Below are 22,529 nucleotides of genomic sequence, written 5' to 3'. Positions count from 1 at the left end.
CTTTCTTTCCCACTTTTAACCAATATGTTGGATATGGATATAACCAATATGTTTTCCAAGCATATTCCAGTCTTGATCAGTAAAAGAAAAATAAACAGTACTTAATTCCTTCTTTTTTTATTCCCAGGTTGGAATGCCCAATTGTGGTTTCATCTCTCCATGGAAACCCTTGATTAAAGTCAAGGCAGATGAATGACCATTGATTTCACCACCTCTCAGCTCCCCTATTAACCCAAAGAATTCAATCCAGCCAATATTGCTAGTGGGTACTTGCTGTTGCCTAAGTAGATCAATCAACCCCAGATATTCCTCCAGCCCTCAGAAGCTAATTGTAATCCATGTAGCATGTCCTTGACCAGGGCCAGCAAATGATCATGGCCTTTGCTGGTTACCAGAGTATTGCTCTAAGGATCACCTGGAAAAGCTTTAACAGCCAATAGGGGACTTAAAGTGGCTGTTGAATCTCAAGCTAATAAATCGTGCACAATTTATTTTTCTAATCCCTTCATTTACACAGCACATATGTGACCAAACCACATGATTCTTTGTTCAATGCACAGCAGAAGACGGTACACACGCTGGAATTGTGCACACAAGGAATACACAACGGCCTTGGGAAGGATGTGTGTCTGCTGTACTTCCACACTCAACTGATCATTCCTGAACTGAATGATATTAGTAACTGATATACAGAGAGCTGCTTCTGTACAAGTTATTGTGATTTTTCAGCCCTCAAAGCTGGTGATGACATGTATTTTCTTTCTAAATAGGTTATATTAATCTTCAAATCAGAAATTCAGTGCAAATATACAGGGACGTATCTAATCTGGACACAACAAAGATGTGGCTAGCTAAATGGTAAATCAGGCTGTCTTGGAATGAAACCAACAAAGCCAAATAAGTTTGCTATTAGCAAGCGCTTTGATACTTCATTATAATACATGCCCAGTGCTACAGCTTGTGTGAAGAATTCCAGCAAACAGAACACAAAAACCATCTCAAGTCTTTTTCAAATGGTCTAAGGTCAGCTGGAGTGAGTTAGTATAAATCAGTGAAAGTAGAGTTAGTGTAAACCAGTCAGAAGCAAAACAATCGTTGGGCTGCAAACTCAAAGCTGGAATCGAGATCTTCAGCTCGTGTCTTACCTACCTCCAGCATGGTGTGGGTGGGCTCTGTGTTGGCACAGTTATAGCCCTCGGATGTGACATGAAACGGCATTTCCAGCTGCTTAAAGTCAAACACATTAGAGATCTTGTAAAAGGTAAACAGGACTAATGAGCAGATGGTGAACAAGAGCACAAAATCCACACAGTACATCTTCAATATGCAACCTAACATGGTGCAAACACACACACACACACACACACACAAGACAAAAAACTGACAGATGACCTGTGGAAATCCACATTATTGCCATATCACTATTATTGGGTGAAGATGCGATCAAGTGGTACAATGGAGATTGTTGATTAAAGAAAAAAAAATAAAAGGTTATTAAACTCAACCTAGTGTTCCTTAATCAATGGAGAATCTCAAAAGTTTAAAGCCCGGGACACACCAGTGCGTTGCGGACAGTGCCACACCAACGCGCCTCCCAAGCTTCAAAAGGCAGAGATTTCATTCCATTGTGCAAAACAATTATTGATTGTGAAATATTTATAATCCTGTTGATTGCTGAAACACGTCATTATCTATACATCATATATTCATTATTATCATGATTATTTTATTAGCAGATTTGCACCTGATATAGCTCTCGTCTGTCTGTCCTGATCGGCTCAGCAAGTTTCTAACTTTCCTGTGAAATTCAATCTTGATCACGTTGCAAACCCAGGTCTCTGGATCAATGCCTTGATAAGTCACCTGTTTGATGCTGATTATGTTGTATTAGTGTAAGGCACTGTAGTGTTGAACAGCGTTTTCTGCATTCATATGCAGCTGTAATAGACGGATCCATTTTAAAGTGCTTTCTATTGCATAAGATGTTATATTTTAGTTTTATGCAATTTTTTTACAACTGGTTATTTATGTTTTATAATTGTATAAGTCTGCATAGATATGTGCATAACGAGCTCTATACCAGTTTACGGTGTAACATTTATTTTATTATTATTTTTCATGTTTGTGCGCTCGTTTTGAAAAAAAACGTAAAATGTCAATGTAAATGCAGCCTTTCTGCACTGAAACATGTGAAATGTTCATATGTAAAACTATTAAGTCTACTAGTGTTAAATAGCTTGTTCTAAAATTATTGTGTAGGCATACCTAACATAATGAAAAGTGGTTCAAGACAGTTAATGTACAAGGACGCTTGATTTTATTCTCAAAAGTTACAATGCAATTGGGAAAGACAAAGCAAGGTTTCCATCCCAGTTAGCACAGTGAGATGAGGCATTGTGTAATTAAATACTGAATATACTGGTGTAGCATTGCTCACCCACTTTTATCTTTGTACTGAACAAATGCTCTTCACCGCATACAGGGTGAAAAAGCGCCTTGCTTGGATTTGTAAAATATTTGTAATTGTACGGTTCTAAAAATGTGTACTGTGTGTATTTAAACACTGATGACTACATTTTGTGCTTATTTTTGTATGCATGTACTAGGGCTGGGCGATACGACTTAAAAATAATAATCTCGATATTTTTAGAAGTTTGGGCGATATATGATATATATCTCGGTATATATATATTTAAATCCAATCAAGCCACAAAATAAGATCAAAGACATTCAAACTACAAGGATTTCGTGAATCCTTCAATAAGCAAAACTAACAAATAATAGCATGCAGGCTTTCATGGTAAATATATTCAGAATGCAACATTACAGCGCAAGTGTTGTGTGATTACTATTACGTGTGTTATGTTGTTATGGGATATATATACACACACACACACACATACATAAGTTTAAAAATAGCTGGCGTTACAATAGTTTTAATACATCTGAAATGCGGGTGCCTTATCCCAGGGATTTTATATAGAACAATTATCCGGTCAAGGAAGGAAGGACAGCAGCTCCCGTCTAAAAACAGTCCATATTCACCGATGTCTCAAATTATTTATTAGAGAAAAAGTGAACATCATAATGCTTACGCGTTTCGACTTATCTTCCTCAGAGCACATCTATACATATACACATTATGATTTATTGTCACAAACACAATAACACCAGTAATAGTGATCACGCAGCACATGCGCAGTAAAGGTCCAGATTCAGGCAGATTGAGCACAGCCGGGTCTATAGCGGCGCATTAACATCTGCTGGACAGACATTTCTCCTGTGACTGTCGCGTCTCGATTCTGCTTACCGGTACAGCATGTGTTAATACAAAATAGTTATAATAATAATAATAATAATAATAATAATAATAATAATAATAATAATAATAAAAACTGTTGAACCACTTAACCATCTTAATAAAAAGTAAATTATACTTTCTGCATGTTTGCTTTGCTTTACAATTAATTAAAATGCAAACAAACGTTATTATTAATTTTATACAAATGATACATCTAAATTAGCGGGGGTAGGGGGTGCTTGCACATCGCGTTTAGCCTGGCGACGAGAGCGGGGTGCAACGTGTGCGCTTGCGCATTAAAGTGTGTCTTGGTTGTGTTGGTTATTGTGTCAGTTCACACTCTGCATTTAGTTAATTGATAAATATAATCTATTAACATGTCTGTTTTTGAAAGCATTCTTACTTTACAGCATTTTTTCACACCTGCCTAAAACTTTTGCACAGTACTGTATATATTAGATATAGCTTTCTGTGTAAACATTATACTTTTAATTCTGAGAATTACACACAATAAGGAAATTGGATAGAAAGATCTTCTATAGATCATCAAAACTAATATAACAATGGCAAAATAAAACCAAAAGAAGCTTGATGGTAAATGCAGGAATAATTGCATCACTGTTCTAATAAGGGGACTGCGCTGCTGGTCCTGTCATGTGACCCTGCGTTTCTGTGCTACACACTGCACTCTCGGCTCTTCAGCTCCTTATCCACACCCAGGGGGCCCACCTAACTACACCCACTGATGCCCAGCATCCGACTCATCTCATACATCATCCGGTTATTCAATTCCCATAGCCTTGCCCAGCACAGCAGTTCAGTTCAGAAAATGAAACAGGATTTTAATAATGGGCTATTTTAGCCAGGGGAAACCCACCTATATTATTTAGGTTTTGCCATGCGCTTGCCCTACTTTGATGAACAAGAGGATTTGTTCACATTTGAAGCTAACCATACTAAACACAGCCCCCAAATCGTCATCTATACATCTCAAATCAATCTATATCGTTGGAAATTCTATGTATATTTCTAGATGAATACAACAAATTTAAAATGTTTTTATAGAATCATATTAGTAGTATCATAGATGTAACTCCAAATACTAAAAATATTACACAATAATACAGATAAAGTAAACCGGTTCCTTAAAGATCCTTAGGAATATGTTAAAAATGTGCATAGTCATAAGGATTATCAGTTGTCAATTCAATGACTATTAAAAGTTTCAAATTAGGCTGGCTGAGTTAAAATCAATTTAGGTCAAATTTAAATAAGTATTGGATGTATTAAAATAATAAATAATTGGAATATATACGTTTTTAATTAAATTCGGTCAACCTTGAACCTTACCTCCAATTTTGACTACCAAATACCTTCATTCATTCATTAATTCTCCAACTGCCCCCCCAAATAAACGGTTACAAATAAACATTCATACATACATATATAGATATCTATGAAGTGGAATTTGGTAGCGCTTGTCTGGATAATCATAAAAACATCTTGATCATCATTGTAATAATAATATATAAATGGTTGCTGCTATTTACGGTTTGCTAAAATGGAAGAATAAAAGGAGATCACTCAGGCAATGTTTCCATCATCTCTTTGCTGGAGTGCTCGGTCTCATTATTAGCCTCTCTTTCTTCCCCCTGTCTATTTTAGTCATCTTTCTTTCAAACTGCATCTCTTCCCCGTGTGCTAGCCTTCTTTCTCCAAGACAACTGCAGCAGAGCACTGCCCCGTTAGTCGCCATGGTTACAGGAAGACTAACTCACCACTGTAACCGGCAGCTTCGGCCTGAAATGATGCTGTGGTCAAGTGTATTTAGTCCAGATTGCTGCTTTTAAAAGCTCAGCCCCAACAAGCAATGAGAGATGCTTTATTTTGTTATATAATTCTGAAGTCCATTACTCAAAATAACTTATTTATTTATTTTCAGGAAAATAGCCTCTTTGCGGTGTGCTCCAGTAATGAGAACGGAGAGAATGCACTCGGTGGGGGGGGGAGGTGTAACTTGCTGAACAGCACAGTAGTCAGCAACACAGGTTACCCGAGTACAACTTCCCAATTTGTCCCTGCTTCTGTATTCCCATCACACAATGGCTGAGCTTGTCTTTGGATTAAAATAACTATTATTTATGAATTTAATTAAATCTTGGACAGGACACACAGGTCCATTCCAGTATGCTGACAACAAATAAACTCATAACATCCATATCAATAGACCACCATAGGCCATATTAGCTCAAATTATTCTAGTCACATCCTTTTAATGTTATCATAACAGCAGTTCCACAGAAGAACTGCCATAACATATTTAATGATTGTACCTGGGATTTGAACGGTCTTCTTAATGGACACAAAGAATAAGGAGCCCATATTGAGCACGTCACTCCTAGTGAGATCGCAGCATAGCTCTGTGAACACTGTCATACAGAACTACTCCAGAAGCAACAGAAAACAATCCCAATTATGTCCTACAGTAACAAATCACATTGCTAAAAAAAGACGACAGGCCATCTGTTACAACAATTATTAATAAAACAGAATCCTTCATTCACCAACCACATGGATTGTGGGCTAATTTCATCAGACATCAGACTGGAAACAAAAAACCTAACAAACCTCCTGCAGGGAGTCAGGAAGCCTTTAAATCAAAAGGTAGGGGCTGCAGAACACTAGACACAAAACACACACATCATGAAAAGCCAATGCATGTGTAAATAGTTTTGTTTTTCTTGAAGCTAAAATAAAGAACAGGAAAAAAAGACAACATTACAAGACTGATTATTCCCGGATTTTCCAGCTTGGATCAAATGCTTTGTTTATCTCCTTTCTGTGAAAATGCAGTGAAATTTAGAGGCGTCAACAGATAAGTGCAACATCCTCCGAGTGAACCAGTCTACCAACCAGTTCTGCAATGACGGACTCTGCTGCTCATTCCGGAAAAAGGCATGTGAAGCCAGCATTTCCATTTCAGATCATGAAGCACTGAATGCCTAGATTTGTCACAGAAAGTACGGCAAGAGTAAAGTATAATTGCCCCCTCACCACCACCACCCATGTAGTTATGCTGTGGGCTGACATCTACATCTTATGAAGATGTTTTATTTTAAAAAACATAATGGCTTTTGCAGCAGGATGACTACCATTATCGAGCAAGGAGACCTCAAAATGACTGCAGCCTGCAAGAATTAAACCACATTTTATTTACTTAATTTCACCTCTCTGTGCAATGTATTCCTGACACTTTCAATATCCAATACTCTATGTATAACAGTGGAGGAAAAGAAGCTCTCCACACACAACAGACTAAGGGCCAGATTAAATCAAAACCTTGACCCACCCGCTAATAGAAAACTACAAACCTGTACATCATAGCAGTTACATTAATGATTAGAATAAAATGGCATCTTGCTGAAAATGAAGACACAACTGAGAACAGTTCTGCAGTTTTCTATTAGCAGATGGGTCAACGTTTTGATTTAATCTGGCCCTGAGGTTTTATGTTCTGTTATTGGTCTTGAACAGCTTAATATACATAAACTCTGAGGGAACTTCAGGGGGAAAAAAATTAATGCACTAAACATCTGACAAAAGTAACCACAATATTTTTGACTTTACGTTGTGATGACTTAATATCTTTCAAATACAATTCATTATACAAGCTTTGGTCCTTATATTTTCCATCAATGCGAGTCTGCTTTGGAGGTAAAATAAGTGCACTCTCTCATATTCATAAAGAAAGTAATCCCCTTGGAGAAGTGGAGCACGTTGGACTACTGTAACAATCCAAGGGAAGCCCTGAGGGACCGGCGTTCTAGTACTACGACTGATGTTAATCATGGCTGCATAAACAGATACAAGGCAGCAGAAGCTCCAGATGTGTTCCATCAGAGCAGACGAGTGCGAGTCTACTGGGTACAGTGGACAGATGGTGCTTCACTCTTCAGTCATGACAGCCTTGTATTTATGTAGAGTTGGCTACTTTCAGCTTTACAAAACAAACTGTAGAAAATGCAAAGAAACCAAAAACATGGGTTTGGTGAAGTAAGTATGTGTCCATTTCGTTTCTAAATACTGTAAAGTCTGTTAGAAAATCCATTTGATTGATTGAAATCTACAAAGCCTATTTCCCCAATCAAACATTTCTACTTTTCATACCTGCCCTTTTTGCTGTAATTGCTGTTGTTAATCCATGCCTTTTCTCAATCAAATCACAGAGATCTGATGAAGAATCGACCATTTATTCATAATAGATTCGGTTTAAATCAGGTCAAACACAATGCACCTTTCAGAGTAATTCCCTAGTTGTGTTATCCTTTGAGTAAATAGGAATGATTTGCCAAGAAATAAACTCTAAACTAAAAGAGATCTGTTCACAACTGAGAAAACTATACAATGACACTGACAAGTTCATTACTCTTAACAGGCATGTATTTACTGGTTGAAGTTTTAAGAGCATTTGTTCAATGGAAATCAATTATTAATAAATGCATTAATCATCTTGAGATCACCGTGATTTAATTGAGAAACAGACAGGGACTAGCAATGCAAATGACAGTTTTACGGTAGGGACAGACGGCCAAAATTAACATCAAAATGCACCTTGCCCGTGGATAATAACTTAAAGGTGAAATACATGCCTCTGAAATAATAGTGGAAGACAAACATACATTTACAATAAAGAGAGAGTCATGTTGACAGCCTGTATGAAATATACTCAGTCATGAGAAAGCAAAAGCATCCTCAGACAAAGTGAAGGCATTAATGCCACTGATTACATAATCTTTAAAGAAGTTCTACTTTGGGGATTCATTTTTAAGGGAATATCAATTTTAGTTAGATCCCCAAATTAATTAAAACAACAAAAAAGCTGTCTAAAGAAAACCCATCCTCTACCCTACTCTTGCTATAGATGTTTATGGGGAGCAGTCTGGTTCCTCTCTTTGGCTCTTGTGTATTATAACGAACACACTAGCTGGCGTATGTGAAATACAATCCTCAGAAGGCCTTAGTGTATTTTTGATGGTGCTGCTTTTCCTCCCAATCTGAACACAATTAACCTATTTTCTGTTGCTGAGTCCTTCCAACTTCACAGCAGGGTATATGGACAAAAGAACAGCTACAACTCTGACTATGTGCCAAGCGTACTGACTGATATTGTCCAAATTTTCACATTTAGAACTACAGGTGTTTAGACAAGCAGTGTATTTTACACATGTCCCACCCTTATGCAGCTGAATTAAAGTGCCTATGCTACTGAACCTCTTGAAACATGCTAGCTCTTTCTATGAGTTTTGACAGACAACTAATTGTGCAGTATAACATGCTTCATTGTAAAACCAACTTTGAGGATAAATTAACAATCATTAGAAAAATGCTGATTACAAAACAGACCAGATTAGATTTTTTCTCCTTCATTTCAGTACATTTTGAAAAGTATTAATCAGATGTGGATCTCTCTTTAGTAGATACAAAAAAAACTTCACTAACTTGGCCCATTTTAACATAAAATATAATTATGGTGAACATCCATGAAACTTTTGAGTTTCTTGTAAATGAGGAGTCCTATCTGCCTAGCAATTCAGCAAGAACAGTATTAAAAGCTATTTCTGAATCAGTACAGCTGTTTAAATCAGAGACTTCTTAGAAACTCATAGCCATCAATCAAAAGGGGTCTTTTTAGCAGTGCCCAACTGTCTTCCACATAAATGTTAAACAGACAGTTGGTGGGAACTGACTTCAGTAAATTGGTTTTATACTTCCCTCAATGGAATCAACGTTTTTGCAGAAATGCCAATAAAGTATTCAGTCAATCATACTGTTATACGGATTGAAATCACCCCATCTCATACATATCATATGTATATAAACAGTGTTTGGAACAAAATCCTCCTGCATATAGCAATGCAACATTCTGCAACATTAAAGTGCAATTTTATGGTATGAAAATTGATTTAAAATATAGCAATAATACTCCTATCCAAATTAGATGCTTGAAATGTCACCTCTAGACTTTGCTTTCATTACATTCATTAAAGAGATTCCACTTGGAAACCTGCCTCCACTCAAAACACAACTATAGAAGGTCAAGATATAAAAGACGCACAGTATGAAAGTTTTCAACATTTCTTTCATTGTTGCCATTCTGATAATGCCATGTCTTGGTAACTATTTATGTGAAACATTCAGAACATGTTACACACAAGACGATTAATAAAAAACAGGGGCACAAATAGGGTCTCTCAGCAGACGGAAGGGCGAGACCATGAATGATTCAACTGAACTTTATTTCTGGTCCCCCTTCAGGATCTTCATTATGACAGATTTCAGCATAATTTTAAAAGTGATTAAAATATCTATCTTGTATAATGAAGATTTTCCTCTTTCGTAAAAGTTCAAATCGAATCAAGCATGGTCTGGGAGAATTAATTGGAAGTTTATTAGTGTCCAGCCATCCCGCTCTCTCTCTCCAATGAAGACTGACGACAAACCCTGCAGTGTGTTTTCATTAGATCGAAATATCAGAGCTTGTTTCCTGTCACGGCAGATTAATATTCTTTTAACTGTGTTGGCGTGGTTTTATTTTTAAAATCATTTGTACGAGCTTTTCAAAGTCATTGAATTTGAAGGAAACATCAGAGTACGATTAGCCCTCTCTCTCTCTCTCGGTTCATTTTTCCAGAATCGCTTCCCGTACTTTGCCTCGACTGGCGGTGCAGAGTGGTCAGGGCCTGTGCTTCAATTTTACAGTGAATACAAAAATCTCTCGCACAGATTAGAGAAACACGATCTGCACCGATTATGGACGGGTGCAGAAATCATCACTACACTTCCAGGGCTTTAACAGGAAAGCTACCACAAAGAAAAAGTATTTCTGCTTACTATGAATGATAGAATATGCATTCGCTCTCAAAGCACCTATTGACATACATGGATTTAATGCAGTAAGATTGAACTAGGTTTTAAAATCTTTCAACTGACAATATTTTTTCTTAAAGCTACAGGGATCACAGTAAATGTTTCCCCTACTCTTCCTTCTGTAGATTGTAGATTCAAGGCTATTTTTATTATGTCTACTTCATCACCTGCTCTGACAAGAAATCAAGCTGTTTAGGACAGTTTCACATCTCCCGAGTTTCCCTGATAACAAACGATAAATATGCATTTTCTGTGGTGTTAAGCTATTTGATATGTATCCTCAGTCAGTAATATAAACACCTACTACAAAAGTAATTTGTTTTACTAATTAACTCCACATTCATATGAACCTTTGAGAAAGTCTCTTATTTCTTCTCATTCCTTCAGCCAGACGAAACAAAAACAATTAATGTATTAACTTCAGCTTCTGACATTTTTAAAAACAGTTAAATATAAACAGATATTCAGTCTATTTATAAGAATATATAAATAAGGGACCCTAATCCTAATCCTACTTTCTGTGCTCCTCATTCCTCTTGATTTATGTATTAGCTACTATCCTCAAAGCATAAAGTTATGGTCACATTTGTTGTGCATGGAATATTGTTAACATTGCAACATTGTGTAATACAAGATAAAAACAGCACAAAGTGCCACTGAAGATATATATATTTTTTGAAATAACATGCTATACAACAATGTATTGTGCTCTAAACTTACATTTACTGGAATTTAACCACACATGATTAGGTGAACAATATCCCCACATACCTGCATTTTAATTAGAGTACACTACTGTTATTGAATACAAATACCCCTCTGTTTATTCTGCAGGGGAGACCCTGTGTAATTTAAATATCAGATGAGTATGGAACCCATATTTAACAAGCTACTTGGATTAAGCCTCAGAAAATCGCCTCCCCGCAAACTCTTGCAGGCTCCTAAACAGATTTCTGTAATGATTATTTGTCTACAAACAGTGGTTATAATGCCATTGTGTAACTAGCAATATAGCCAAAAATGATCTTGTAATGATCAATCCTTGCAAAAGAACTGTAACAACCAGTGACTGTAAATCAGATCTAAGAACATTACTGCACCGTAAAACAGATGGTTGTATTATGAATCACATGATTAATACTTCCCTGTAATTATTATAGCTTCCACAGGCATGGAATTACCACCATTTCATATACTTATGGGCCACTGTGCTTTATGTGTAACAAGATAAAAATGGTCACTGATGGTATAAAGAATCCCTCTCTAATAACAATTCAAGTGTGTCCATTACAGAGAAACTATTCTGTAGATTTGAGTCACTCACCCTAGACAACTGACACAGAGCGTTACATCACAAGATGTGCTGCAGGGAGCTCTAAATACAGACTTTAGAGAGCCACAAGGACCGGGTTAACCAAAAATATATGAGGGGAAACTTATAATTTAAATTAACCTAGCATTAGAACACAAAAGAAAGAAAAACTAACCAAAGAAAAACAAATAAACAAAAAGCCACAACCAAAACATGATTTAAATAGATTGGTTTGAGCAATTTCCCAAAGCACTGAAAACAACCTGGGTCAATCCCTAGGGTGTGCCCAAAGCCCAGTCTCATACCATGCTGAACTATACTCCTTATGAGCAATGTGAAGATCTGAAAACTGAGGCTTCAAAGATAACCGATTGTGGTAAAAGATCCCCAGTTAGAGATGGGTGCTTGTGCCCAACAAACATTGTCCCTTTAACAACGAAGCTGCACATTACTTACAAATAGTGTTATTTTAAATGCAAGATAGATATTAACTGAACTAATGAACTATATATAATGAACTAAAATGGTTTGTACCTTGCTAGATTTGCCCCCTTTAAAATATAGCAATTAATTTTAGAAACTATTTATATTCATATATTTTGCTCAAGAGTGAAAAAAAAATATATTCTGAAATTGGTCATACAATTGCAGATATTTTAAACAAAGTTATGCTATCAAAAGAAAGTCAACCAGGACAGCACCTCCTGGGTCTTCATGTCTGGAGAGAGTTTGCTTCCCAGAAGTCATGAACCTCCTGCTCTGAGAATCTTACCTTCTGCTTTCTCTTCTCTTTCCTCTTGTCCTCTGTGTCCTGTAGCATCTTCTCTCTCCATAGGTCAAAGAAATAGGATGGGTTGGTGTAGAACTTCAATCCTTCCTTACCATCATCCCTGCAGAGGGATAGTATTAAAAACGGAGCTTTGCTTGAGACATGAACTTGCACTTAGACACGCAATTTTAATTATAAAGACCAAACTCATCCAGGTTCCAGGGATGCTAATTTTCTGATTCCAGGACCAACTAAACTCTGAGGCTGCAGTGAAGGCCTTTCAATACCTTGAGTAATGAAATCACATATGTTTTGTCATGTTTCTTTTCGGGCTGAACACGTTTCAGATAATTATTTCTAATTGCACTCTCTCTAGTATCGAAGCACGAAATAGGGGGGACAATATTAGAAATGAGAGTCGAGTTTAAAATGCAGTTTACATTTTTTTATTGGAGCACGAGTCATTTTTTAAAAATTAGTATATGTACTTTAATTAGTGTAGGAAGGCAGTGAAATCCAATATCAATTTTAATTCCACATAGCAATGTGACAATACATTGAAAAACAATTACAGCACTATACCAAGTCACTATGGATTGCTGAACCTAATATTTAGTGAGCATAGGAACATCTGTCCCAATTTAAGGTGTCGCGGAATTCCCCTAGCTGCCCATAGCTCCACCCCGGAGACAATTCCAAGATTCGGCTCGATTTTTTTTAATGTAGAGTTAGAAATGCATTTTTTTTATTGATCTGTATAAAACAACCCTGAGATAACTGAAAAGTGCAAACTGCTCTCAAACATTAGCAAAAATATAAAGGATTCCTTCCAATGATGTTTCATTCTTATCAGATCAACAGACGAGAACACTGTGCGCATTGAGGATGACTGTCTGCTTAAAATGCTCAGCATGGCCCTGGGATTACACATCACAGCAACCAACTAAAATGGAAAGCAATTATCACTTCAGAACCCCCATGACAAGGGATTGAATTTTTTTTTTCCCCCACTGGATAGTATTTATATTCTTCTGAACTTTCCAAAGAGACGACAAAGATTAAGAAACTGCTTAACAACAATATGCAAATATTCCAGAACAAGAATGCATTGGTTTATTTCCTATGATTAACCTTTTCTCCTTGCTATCAATTAATCAGTGATGAAGGAAGATTTAACTAGACATTCTTCAGCCACAATGTGATTAATTGGCTCAAGATGGCAGCTGGTGAGCAATTCAGTTCAATAAATTTGCAAACCAATTCCCTTTCAATTGTCACTTATTGTTACGAATAGTGGAGCAAATCTGCAAATAAGATTGCTGTCAGGAAATACTGATGTGCTGCATTTGGGTGGGAAAAACAGGGGAGATGAGAACAAATAAATTATAGGTGACAGAGTAAAGGACAGACACCTTTTTGATGGTGGAATTAAGAGGCAGGTGGGAGGGGGGCAGGTAATTAACGATGCATCAAATACTAATAGCCTATTCACACATTCTTGTAGTTAAAGGAAATCATTTTATTCCAATGTAAGCAAGAAAGTGAGGGACAAAGCCCGAAAATAACAGGCTAGTCTCCAATGACTCATCTAGTGCAGGCAGCAGCACATGACACTTGGGGCTAATTAGGAAGCCAGAAAGAAGCTGACAAGCTTTGTGAGGGAATCCACAGTGCTAGGTTTGATTTGAACCTTTGATTGAGCCTGGAGGTGGGATACATGTGACCCCCCCCAACTGTCCTTAATACAAATAGATGCCCAGACAGGCCTTGCGGATTCCTGCTGAAAAGTCCTGGAACATCTGTCTGCCAATGAGACAGGAGGCAGCGGAGAACGCCGAGTCATGTGGGCTCTATAAAATAGTTAACGAACAAATCTGGTTGAACAGTTCCAATTTTGTTCACATAATTTGTATTTGCAGTTAAACTCATTATTTAGAGGTACCTATTAGTGTCACATTTAATTCAGTCTTGTCCATTTTCACTGCAAGGAGACCCACTCTTAATGAACCAGCTGCTGTTAGTGCAGTGCTGTGTGCAACAACAAATTATGCCCCCCTAAATTAAACATTATAATCTGGTAGCAGCCTTTCCACAATTACAAACCAATTTGAATGAAAAAGTACTTTTTAAATGGATTATGTAAATGGTATCCAAACAAATACTCCAAAGGTTTTCCTCTAAAGATACCGCCAAAGATCAATGACATTGCTTTAAATTATTTATCGTTCTCCTGGTTTCCATTGGTGAAATCAGATTTGCATATTTCAACAGTCAAAGCATACATCTAAAAACAAATGCCTTCCCTTTCTATGGTTAAAATATTTAATTCTCATAAAAAAAATTAATAAAAAATAATGGTTAATAAATTATTGTGATTGTTAATAGGAGAATGTTTTGGTCTAAGCAATTAAAAAAAAAAAGCATTTGTATTAGTCTACCATTACTAATTGCAGACAGTAATTAGATTTTTATGGGGAATGTCATTGAAGTGTATACAGTGATCACACTGGGTGTGCCCTACTATTTAGGGTTGATGTTACAAGTAAATACACTGAAGTGCAGTTTATGATGTAGTCCTTCACTAACTCATCATGCACTCGAGACGCTGCTGCGTATCGGCAGAAGAGCAATTAGTGGCAGAACTCCAATGCAGAGTACATAAATGACTGGAATAAACTAAACACAGAGCAACAACTAAAACTTAAATGTGTCTTAATGGTTTCAGTTTTAAATGGTGTAAAATCACTGCTATCATGCCAGGCCATCTTTGTAAATGAGACCTCAGCGAATTAATGAATAGTTTTAAATTAATCTAAGCAGTACTGATAATTCATTTAATTTGAATTAATAAGTTAGTTTTTTTCATTTATTTGTAGTACATTGATTGTATATCATATAATGTATAGAACAATTGAATTTTAGTTCTCTCTAAATCACTGCTAGTGCATTCAACTTGTTCTGCTGGGACAGTTGGCTGTTGCACACAGAGCTCTGTACTAAGAGTACCTGGCAGCTATGTTGAGAGCAGGTTTTGTTGACCTATAAATAGATGTGACTGAAGAAAACATTTAATTAACAGATTGCTCAAAATTGTGAATGTAAATGTACCAATTATGTCAACAAAACAAGACTGTAGTGAACTGTGACTTTTATTTTAGTGTTATCCTTTATTACTGCATCCTAATTTGCCATGAAAGTTAGGCACTCCAAATAGATAAAGATTAAAAAAAAAAAAGACAGTAAATTGCTCAGCTAGAAGTCTTGGGCTAATGTTTTCAAACTCAGCACATAGAACCATTCTCCAAGAAAAAGTACATGTTGTAACATTTACAAGAAACCCACACACTGTAGTTCTATTTATAAGAAACCCATCTGCATGGTTAGAAATCATTTGCATGGTTAATAAGAACTAGGTTGACTCGATTTCACTTCGGTGAGAGGAGGAAGAAAAACAAAAAGCATTTATACTTCACCGTCTTTCCTTTTATTACTAAAGATTAGGAACTGCCGTTTACACAAAGGCTGCCACCCCCACCCCCTTCCATTCATCCTCCCACTGCAGACGCTGAGGATTGAGCTACTTGGCAGCACCTGAAGACGAATGGAGCAGCTGGCTTGATGCCGCTCACTAACCTGTAAGGTGTCAGTATGTTGAGTGGTGGTGGCTGTTCACACAGATCGTACGTCTCCTGTAAAGGAATGGGCAGCGTCCTACGGTCAAACAGCTGCTGGTCCTGGATGGTAGAGCTGCGGAAAGCCTTCCTCATGGTGATGTCCTGCAGGGAAACTGAAACGGGAATGAACGCCATGTTAGCACTTGAGAAAACACTGGAGCATTTTCAAAATACAGGACTTTTTTTTTTTACCGAAGATCAAAGTCATTTGGCACCACTTTAAAGCTTTCCAATCTGCTGCACACACTGATTATTCTGTACTGAAAGGTTTATTTTAGTAATTATTGATCTCATAATTATTATCAATAATCACAAAAGTTAGAAGGTATTGCGGCCCTGTTTTCCGTGAAAATACTGCATTTATAAAATATTATTTGTTATATTGGGGGGGTTAAATACTCTTGGCAATTTTCTTGAAAAATGTTTCCCCTGCTAATATTTGGATGAAAGCAGAATGTGTCACAATGGAGAAAACGATCGCTGCTGTGGCACACTGCTCACTACCAGAGCAGGGTCCAGAGGAGCGTCTTATACTGGTAACTTAATCTGCAGCTCTGTACTATCCCCTAAATGACTTACAACATCGACACCATTACATTTGTAGAGAGCAAGTTATCCTACTGACAGAATCCTAGGTGCCTTTGTAACTGAGTCACTGATAACAAAGGGACATAAACAGGGTCTGAATTTCATGCACAGAATCATGGGTATCAAGCATATTGAATGTTGCTCCAAATACTGGTTAATTTCAGGGCAAAGTTTTGTATGTAAAAAGTGTTCCAAATGAATGGAAAGTCCCAAATGTCTTCCTGTCAGGCCAATATCCCTGTTATTTTGAATGCAATCAATGCTTATTTTGGTGTTGCTTTTCTTAGAAATATATTCATATTTCATGTCGAAAACAACATTCCTGTGTGAATGTGTGAATGTTGTTTCGGTTGATACCAGCAAGATAAGTGCTAATTACCTTTATTTTACAGTACACTAAATAATAAAATATCATCATAAGAAGTGTAATCAGTTTAACGACTTTCTTTGAAAGCTTGTTGATGTGCTTTTTTGCAAATGCAGTGGCGTAGCCAGGACCAGGAATTCGCGGACACTGGGTCCAAAATGAACGTGTGCCGCAGGTGGGAGCCCATGGTGGGGAGTCTTGGGGGGCCTCCTCCAACAAATTTTGAAAATTGGAGACCTAAAGTGCACGAATCATTTCGAAGTCGAAAAACTTAGCAAAAACATTCCATGAAATCAGGCAGATTTTGACACAAACATAGATCTTTGCTTCCCAACCACACATCATTATAGGACAGTGAAAAATCACATAACCGACATTATGCAGGCAATCTAGATATGATTTCTGGTGCTTGTCAATCAAAAAGATGCATTTCAGTGGAGCTCTGTAATTGAAACGGGTGAGGATGCACGATTTTCGATTTGTGTGCCTGCTAAAAATGTGTCTTCATTAGAAATAAGTGGTTTCCACTGCTGATGTAGGAGTTTCTAGGTGAATGCAAGGTGAGAGAAATACGAGAATTCAACATGCTCAGGATGCTGTACTTGGGTCATGTGGGGGACCTGTATGGGGTCAACACAATCTGAAAATACAATGGTCAAGTGGAAAAATGCATTTGTTGACAAATTCTATTTTGAAGAGACTGACAAGGGCATTAGACTTGAAAATGAGGAGGAAAGTTTGCAGTGCTGACCAAATATAAACAGAAACATGCTATCATCTTATGATATGCTGAGTAATGGAAGGGATACAGTCTCTTAAGATATTGTGCTACAATAGAAATTAGGTCAGGAGAGGGGCCTTTGAAAGCAAAGCACAAGTCTTCAGCAACTACTTGTAGATTGTCACTTATTCTGCAAAATATATTACATATCTTTTTAATCTTCAATATTTTTAGCAGTTATGATTTTTAAAACTAGTTTTAGATGGATGGATTTTCACAATGTTTCTATCATATAAAATATGCTCACACGCAAAACAAACGCAGACACGTTTGGACAGATTGACTTTCCGGTTTCATGGAGAGGAATGCCACGGATTCTGAAGCTTTTATGTTCTCACTTTAGAACAATAAATTTGACTACAAAATATTCATAGCAGAACAGTATATACAAACGTGCTCAAATTTTTGGTACCCCTCAACAAAAAACAAAGAATGCACAAATAACTTGAAATAACTTGAAACTGACAAAAGTAATTGGCATCCACCATTGTTTATTCCATATTTAATAGAAATCAGACTTTGCTTTTGATTTTGTTTTTCAACATAGTATTGTAAATAAAATAAATGAAAATGGCATGGACAAAAATGATGGGACCCTCAACCTAATATTTTGTTGCACAACCTTTAGAGGGAATTGCTGCAATCAAACATTTTCTGTAGCTCTCAATGAAACTTCTGCACCTGTTAACAGGTAGTTTGGCCCACTCTTCCTGAGCAAACTGCTCCAGCTGTCTCAGGTTTGATGGGTGCTTCTCCAGACTGCAAGGTTCAGCTCTTTCCATAGATGTTCGATAGGATTCAGATCAGGACTCATAGAAGGCCACTTCAGAATAGTCCAATGTTTTGTTCTTATCCATTCTTGGGTGCTTTTAGCGGTGCGTTTTGGGTCATTATCCTGTTGGAGGACTCATGACCTGCCACTGAGACAGAGCTTTCTGACACTGGGCAGTACGTTTCACTCCAGAATGTCATGATAGCCTTGAGATTTCATTGTGCCCTGCACAGATTCAAGGCACCCTGTGCCAGGCGCAGCAAAGCAGCCCCAAAACATAACCGAGCCTCATCCAGGTTTCACTGTAGGTATGGTGTCCTTTATTTTGAAAGCTTATTTTTTTTCATCTGCAAACATAGAGCTGATGTGACTTGCCAAAATGACATTCTCCAAGAAGGATTGTCAATATCCATTTCAGCAAATTCCAGTCTTTTTTTTTGTTTTTCTTTCAAAAGTGGAATCCTCCTGGGTCTTCTTCCATGGGGGCCACTTTCGCTCAAAAAGCGATGGATGGTGCGATCAGAAACTGACTTACCTTCACCTTGGAGTTCAGCTTGTATCTCTTTGGGCAGTTATCCTTGGTTCTTTTTCTGCCATTCGCACTACCCTTCTGTTCAATCTCTCTCTTAAAGGGAGTACTCCTAATCTCAGCTCGTTACCTGTATAAAAGACACCTGTCCACAGAAGCAATCAATCAATCAGATTCCAAACTCTCCACCATGGCCAAGACCAAAGAGCTGTCCAAGGATGTCAGGGACAAGATTGTAGACCTACACAAGGCTGGAATGGGCTACAAGACCATTGCCTTGGTGAGAAGGTGACAACAGTTGGTGCAATTATTCGCAAATGGAAGAAACACAAAATAACTGTCAGTCTCCCTCGGTCTGGGGCTCCATGCAAGATCTCACCTCGTGGAGTTTCAATGATCATGAGAACGGTGAGGAATCAGCCCAGAACTACACGGGAGGATCTTGTTAATGATCTCAAGGCAGCTGGGACCATAGTCACCAAGAAAACAATTGGTAACACACTACGCCGTGAAGGACTGAAATCCTGCAGCGCCCGCAAGGTCCCCCTGCTCAAGAAAGCACATGTACAGGCCCGTCTGAAGTTTGCCAATGCACATCTGAATGATTCAGAGGAGAACTGGGTGAAAGTGTTGTGGTCAGATGAGACCAAAATCGAGCTCTTTGGCATCAACTCAACTCGCCGTGTTTGGAGGAGGAGGAATGACCCCAAGAACACCATCCCAACCGTCAAACATGGAGGTGGAAACATTATGCTTTGGGGGTGTTTTTCTGCTAAGGGGACAGGACAACTGCACCGCATCAAAGGGACGATGGACGGGGCCATGTACCGTCAAATCTTGGGTGAGAACCTCTTTCCCTCAGCCAGGGCATTGAAAATGGGTCGTGGATGGGTATTCCAGCATGACAATGACCCAAAACACACAGCCAAGGCAACAAAGGAGTGGCTCAAGAAGAAGCTTTTTTGAAATGAGTTTTTCTGGATTTTTGTGTTGTTATACTGTCTCTCACTGTTAAAATACAACGACCATTAAAATTATAGACTGATCATTTCTTTGTCAGTGGGCAAAAATACAAAATCAGCAGGGGATCAAATACTTTTTTCCCCTCACTGTACCAAAGGCATGCAAGTATACATGATGCAATAGCTTTTAATTTCATAACTTTTCAGGAGGAATGAAGCATTATTTCAATGAGCTGTAAGGGTACCAACAAATTTGAGCACGTCTGTATTTGCTGGTACAGTCAAAGATTTGATTCACATCTTTATAAACTCAAAATACATAATATTGGACCACATCTAGAACTAAAAATCAGCAAGTAAATGAAGTACAATGCCCTGCAAAGCAGATTTATCTGTATTGTCACTCATTCTTTTTGCTCAACTTTTTTTATTTTTTATTTTTGTTGTTCATGCTTGGCTGGTCGAAGATCATCACTTATAGCTTGTGAGGTCAAGCAGAACTGTGAAGTCCTTTCCAGTGATCTTCATTTATTTCAAAAGACTTTAGTCAATCAAGTACATCTCTGCGAGATGCAAGAACCAATTTACAGAGATGTCCCTGCAGTGACAAGACCAGCGGGGAACTCGCGAGAAAACACAAAATACTTCACAATACAGAACTGTAGACAAGTGTCCCTGTGGGGTTTGTTTATATTTTTGTTAAATATCCCCCTCAGAACAAACTATACTCTGAGGTTTTACATATACCATTCCCTTCAAACTGTCTGGGCAAGACATTTACAGGGCCTACATTTTTTTTTTCCTCTGTAGAAGAATATGAACTCTGTCAAACAGGCCACAGTTTTGCACAGAGGGTTTTCCACATGTGAGTCACAGACATTCATTTCTGGACAATAGCAAAGATGCATCTGGAACTGGAAAAATTATCTAATATTGCAACCTAAATGAAATCCGAACCCAAGGGTTCTAAGTGATTTATAAGAGAGGTAAACGTAATAATCTTAAAAGAAAATAAATCATATGCGAGGAATATGATTTTGCAATCTCTAAGATGGAATTCAACACCCTTGAGATTACATTATTGAACTTAATGGGAATTCTTATAGCCACTCTGCAGTGGAACTGAAGTGACTCCATTAACTTGGGTTGATGTAGCCTATCCCTCAAATAACCCTAAAGATCTGCAAGAATTATAGTCAGTTATAGCTAAACCAAAAGAATTCAGTTTGCAGTCAATAATAGCATTGATGACATAAGTTGAATCAGAAATAGCTATATAAAAAATGAGAACTAATTAAATAATCACACCCTAATCTGTAAACAAGAACTTGTAAGCTAGGGGAAATAGACCGAGGATAGACCCCTCATTTAATACACATCCTTGGCTAGATTGATATAGAATTCGGAGCAGAAGTAATCAAGTGAAGTTGCTTTTTCTTTGAGGTTCTTAAAGAAAAAAAGACAAAAAAAGACTTTGAAGCAAATTCTAGGTATAAATAATACATTTCATCAATATGAATCATTCGGGATATGTACAATAAACACAGCAATAGAAGATTTTGAGAAAGCAGGGTGTACGAAATCTATATTTATCCATTATCTATTTATTTATTGATCTGTACTTCAAGACTGTACTGGAAATTGTGGACTGGGAATTTTAAAAATCTTTCATAATCATACTGTGGAAGATATAATTCTCAGAAATGTAAATGTTGACTTCTGAAAATGTTGAGAATCTGAAACTTTTCTCTCTATCCATTTAATATATTAGTCATAAAACATGTAAAATAATCTATTGGGAATTACTAGACCTTTGGTTTTGTTGTAGAAAAAAGCATTCAAACCAATTTTGGGATTATGCCACTATACAATACCAAGATATGATCAAATAGTTCCAGCCTCTAACCTCTAAAGTCACTATGTAAACACTTTAAGATGGGTAAACCAATACAATATCAGTAGTTACTATATTTCTGCCTCATTTACAGTTTCCAGACTGTATTGGACTAGGACTTGACCAATCCTGGCCCTGGAAAGTTGCAACCTTGCAGGATTTCCAGGGGTCTCAATGTTATCAATCACAGTGCTTCTGGAACAAATGGTAATTCTGACCTACGCAGAAACGGAATCAGTCCGTTGAGTATAAAAGGTTAGGCAAAGACAAAATCCAAAGGTTCTCAGAGTCTCGGTTGGTCAAGCTTGCTGCAGTGCATTTCAAACTACTCAATGTCAGAGCTGAAAATGTGTCTAAATGCATGAAAGACAGATGAATGGTATTATGCTCAAGTCTCTGCATTAAATCTTTACATTAGTTTTGCTGGTTATAGCAAAAAAGGGCAGAGAAACTGAAATTAATTATTCTATTGTAATTAATCAATCAACAAATGATAACCTAAGACAGAATAAGCCCCATTGCTACAGATCCCTTTCTGGAACCCTTAGCCGAGCTCACAGATTGTGAATGACGCTCAGACTTGTCTTGTTTCTGTGGATCTGCCTGCTTCCAGGCCCCGACACAGACACAGCATTCAGGTTGGGTACCACTGT

General features: G+C 37.4%; 1 protein-coding gene across 3 annotated transcripts in view; it reads right to left on the bottom strand.

Annotated features, from left to right (window-relative positions):
• wasf1 (WASP family member 1) overlaps positions 1-22,529 on the bottom strand; it is a 92,623-nt gene that overhangs the window by 14,766 nt on the left and 55,328 nt on the right. The window contains exons 4-6 of one of the 3 annotated variants that reach the window (XM_066701176.1): positions 15,943-16,096; positions 12,313-12,430; positions 1,150-1,227 (exon numbers count right to left, since the gene is read on the bottom strand). In XM_066701176.1, the coding sequence (XP_066557273.1) occupies positions 1,150-1,227; positions 12,313-12,430; positions 15,943-16,096 (350 nt within the window). The remainder of the gene's footprint in view (positions 1-1,149; positions 1,228-12,312; positions 12,431-15,942; positions 16,097-22,529) is intronic. The other 2 variants (XM_066701186.1, XM_066701196.1) reach the window with 2 other exon arrangements.

The sequence above is a fragment of the Amia ocellicauda genome, chromosome 1 (genome assembly GCF_036373705.1).
Source record: "Amia ocellicauda isolate fAmiCal2 chromosome 1, fAmiCal2.hap1, whole genome shotgun sequence".
Taxonomy (NCBI): domain Eukaryota; kingdom Metazoa; phylum Chordata; class Actinopteri; order Amiiformes; family Amiidae; genus Amia; species Amia ocellicauda.
Note: the sequence above shows the minus strand (reverse complement) of the source record. Positions and strands in the feature narration are given on the sequence as shown.